Source organism: Geospiza fortis, unplaced genomic scaffold (genome assembly GCF_000277835.1).
Source record: "Geospiza fortis unplaced genomic scaffold, GeoFor_1.0 scaffold172, whole genome shotgun sequence".
Lineage (NCBI taxonomy): Eukaryota > Metazoa > Chordata > Aves > Passeriformes > Thraupidae > Geospiza > Geospiza fortis.
Window position 1 is genome coordinate 3230327 of NW_005054309.1, and position 2324 is coordinate 3232650.

The 2324-nt window shown below is 61.0% G+C and overlaps 1 protein-coding gene across 1 annotated transcript in view; it reads left to right on the forward strand.

The window, feature by feature from the left end:
• The first annotated feature begins 16 nt into the window (after positions 1–16).
• PRSS56 (serine protease 56) overlaps positions 17–2324 on the forward strand; it is a 6534-nt gene continuing 4226 nt past the window's right edge. Inside the window, 3 exon segments of the mRNA XM_031055427.1 lie at positions 17–110; positions 862–1023; positions 1608–1870. Of these exon segments, the coding sequence (XP_030911287.1) occupies positions 26–110; positions 862–1023; positions 1608–1870 (510 nt within the window). The 5' untranslated portion in view covers positions 17–25.

Sequence of the window (2324 nt, forward strand, 5' to 3'; positions counted from 1 at the left end):
TCTGGGGGTCCGGTTGGTGCCCCCCATGCTTTTGCTGTCCCTGCTGCAGCTGGTGGGGGGGGCTCCCGTGGGCCAGAGGCTGTACCCCATGCCGGCCAGCATCCTGCAAGGTCAGTGGGACGCAGGGACGGGGGTGTCTTTGCGGGAGAGTCTGGCTGCAGATGGGGTGGCTGTAGGAGATGGGACCCTTGGGCTCACTCTCAGGTAGGGTGGCAGCACAAGCAGGATGGCCAGGTCCTTGTCAAAACCCCCAAAAACCTGGGGCATGTCTGTGCTGCCCGGACTGAGTGTCAAGTGCTGCCAGTGGCACTAGGGGACACGGGGTGCAGGGAGTGCTGTGGTTTATGCCCTGCAGTGCCAGCACTGTGCCACTTCCAGGGGACAATCTGCCAGGGCATGGCTGGCAGGAAGGTGGCTCTGCATAGGTACAGGTGGTCACAGATAGGGGCACAAGGGGGGATGCACACATAGGGCAGGCAAAGGACTGCACACACATGGGCACATGCAGGAGCACACAGACATGGGCACACGGACCCTGGTGCACACAAGTGTGCACTCAAGAGCGTGCATAGAGGTACACGTGGGCACACCTGCCTGGGCTCACACCCTGTCTCCATGTAAAACAGGAACACAGAGACCTGGGCAAACACCCAGGTGTGCATGTGCCAGCTCCAGCAGGGATGTGACACTGGTGGCTGTCACTCTAGGCAATGTCAAAGGGTGACAGGCCATGCCCAGCCTGACACCTGCCGTGGCAATACCAGGGCACAGGCACCAGGCAGGCTGGGGGCACCCTGTGGCTGTGGTGGGGGGCAGCAATGGGGGCTCTGGGGGTCTGAGCCCCCTGTGTGCACCCACCAGCGCTGTCAAGCCGGGGGACGCTGGTGCTGGAGGCGGCCCTGAGGAGCGCCCTGCTGGCCCTGGAGCGGGCGCTGTCTGAGCAGCAGCGGCAGCGCGGCGCCTGCGGGCTCTGTGCCCCCTGCCTCTTCCCACCCTGCGCCAACATCACCGGCCACTGCCCACGTGAGTCATGACCCCTTTGCCCCCACTGCCCTGCCCTGTCCCCAGGAGACCCTACCCAAATAGAAGCCAGGATCCCCAGCCAAATGAAGCCCAAGTGTCCTATCCAAACACCATCCCATGCCCAGAAGACCCTACCAAAACCTGCACCCATGCCTGGAGACCCTACCCAAATATTTGGATGCCTACATCATCCCCTAGAAATCCTATCAAAATTATACCCCAAGATCTTACCCAAACCATACTCATCCCCTCCAGGCTTAACCTACTGGCTTTTACCAAAACAGCACCCTGACTCCTGAAATATATCCCTAACTGCTAATGACCCTGCCCAAGCAGTTCCCATTGTATCTAGATCTTACCCAATCACCAGGAGCCCTATCCAAATCATTGCCTGATCCCTTGTGAACTTTTCAGATATTCACCCCAAAAATGTACCCCAGTACCCAAAAGATCCTACCAAAACATGCCGACTCCACAGCCTATCATGGTCCCTTCCCACCCATCCCAAAGCAGAGACGGGGGTGGCCTGGGCAGAGGAGCACATGGAGGACACGGCGATGCCCACAGCCCTGCTGTCCTTGCAGTGCCAGCTGTGCCCCCTGCCATGCCCCCCAGCTGCCAGGCCCTGCTGGATGCCCAGGCGCTGCCCGAGCTGCCCCAGCGCAACCGGGCGCTGAGCCAGGCCTGTGCCCCCTACCAGCGCCTGTGCCGCCCCGAGGGGGCCCTGCACACCTGCGCCCCGCTCAGCGCCCAGCTCTGCCACCGCCGCCTCCAGGAGTGCCGTGAGTGGGCACCCGCACCCCCCTGCACCCTCCCAGACATGGGAGACCCTACAATAACAAATGGGGTATCCCCAGGGGGTGCTTGGAAGGGATATGGGGTGCTGGGGTGACAGAGGGTGCTGGGATGGAGTGGGGAGATGGTGGAGGTGGGAGTATGATAGAGTGATAAGGGATCGCTGGTGGGATGGAAGGCTGGGAGATGGATCTGGGAAGGGAATTGGAGATTAAGGGGATGGAGGTATTTGGAGCGATGAGCAAATTGGGCTGGGTTGGGCTGGGACACTGAGGGGCAATGAACAATCTGTGGCGGGAGAAGTGGGCAAGGGGAGACTGGGGATACTGAGTCACTGGGGGTGATGAGCACTCCCTGGGGTGATACAGGGATGTTTGCTCGGGCTGATGGGGGTCTGGGGGCACTGAAAGGAGCTTGAGAGACTTGAGGACAGCAGGGTTGTGGTGGTGACATCGGGGGGGAGTGTCCCCACATGCCATGACAGCCTGTCCCTGCAGAGACGGTGG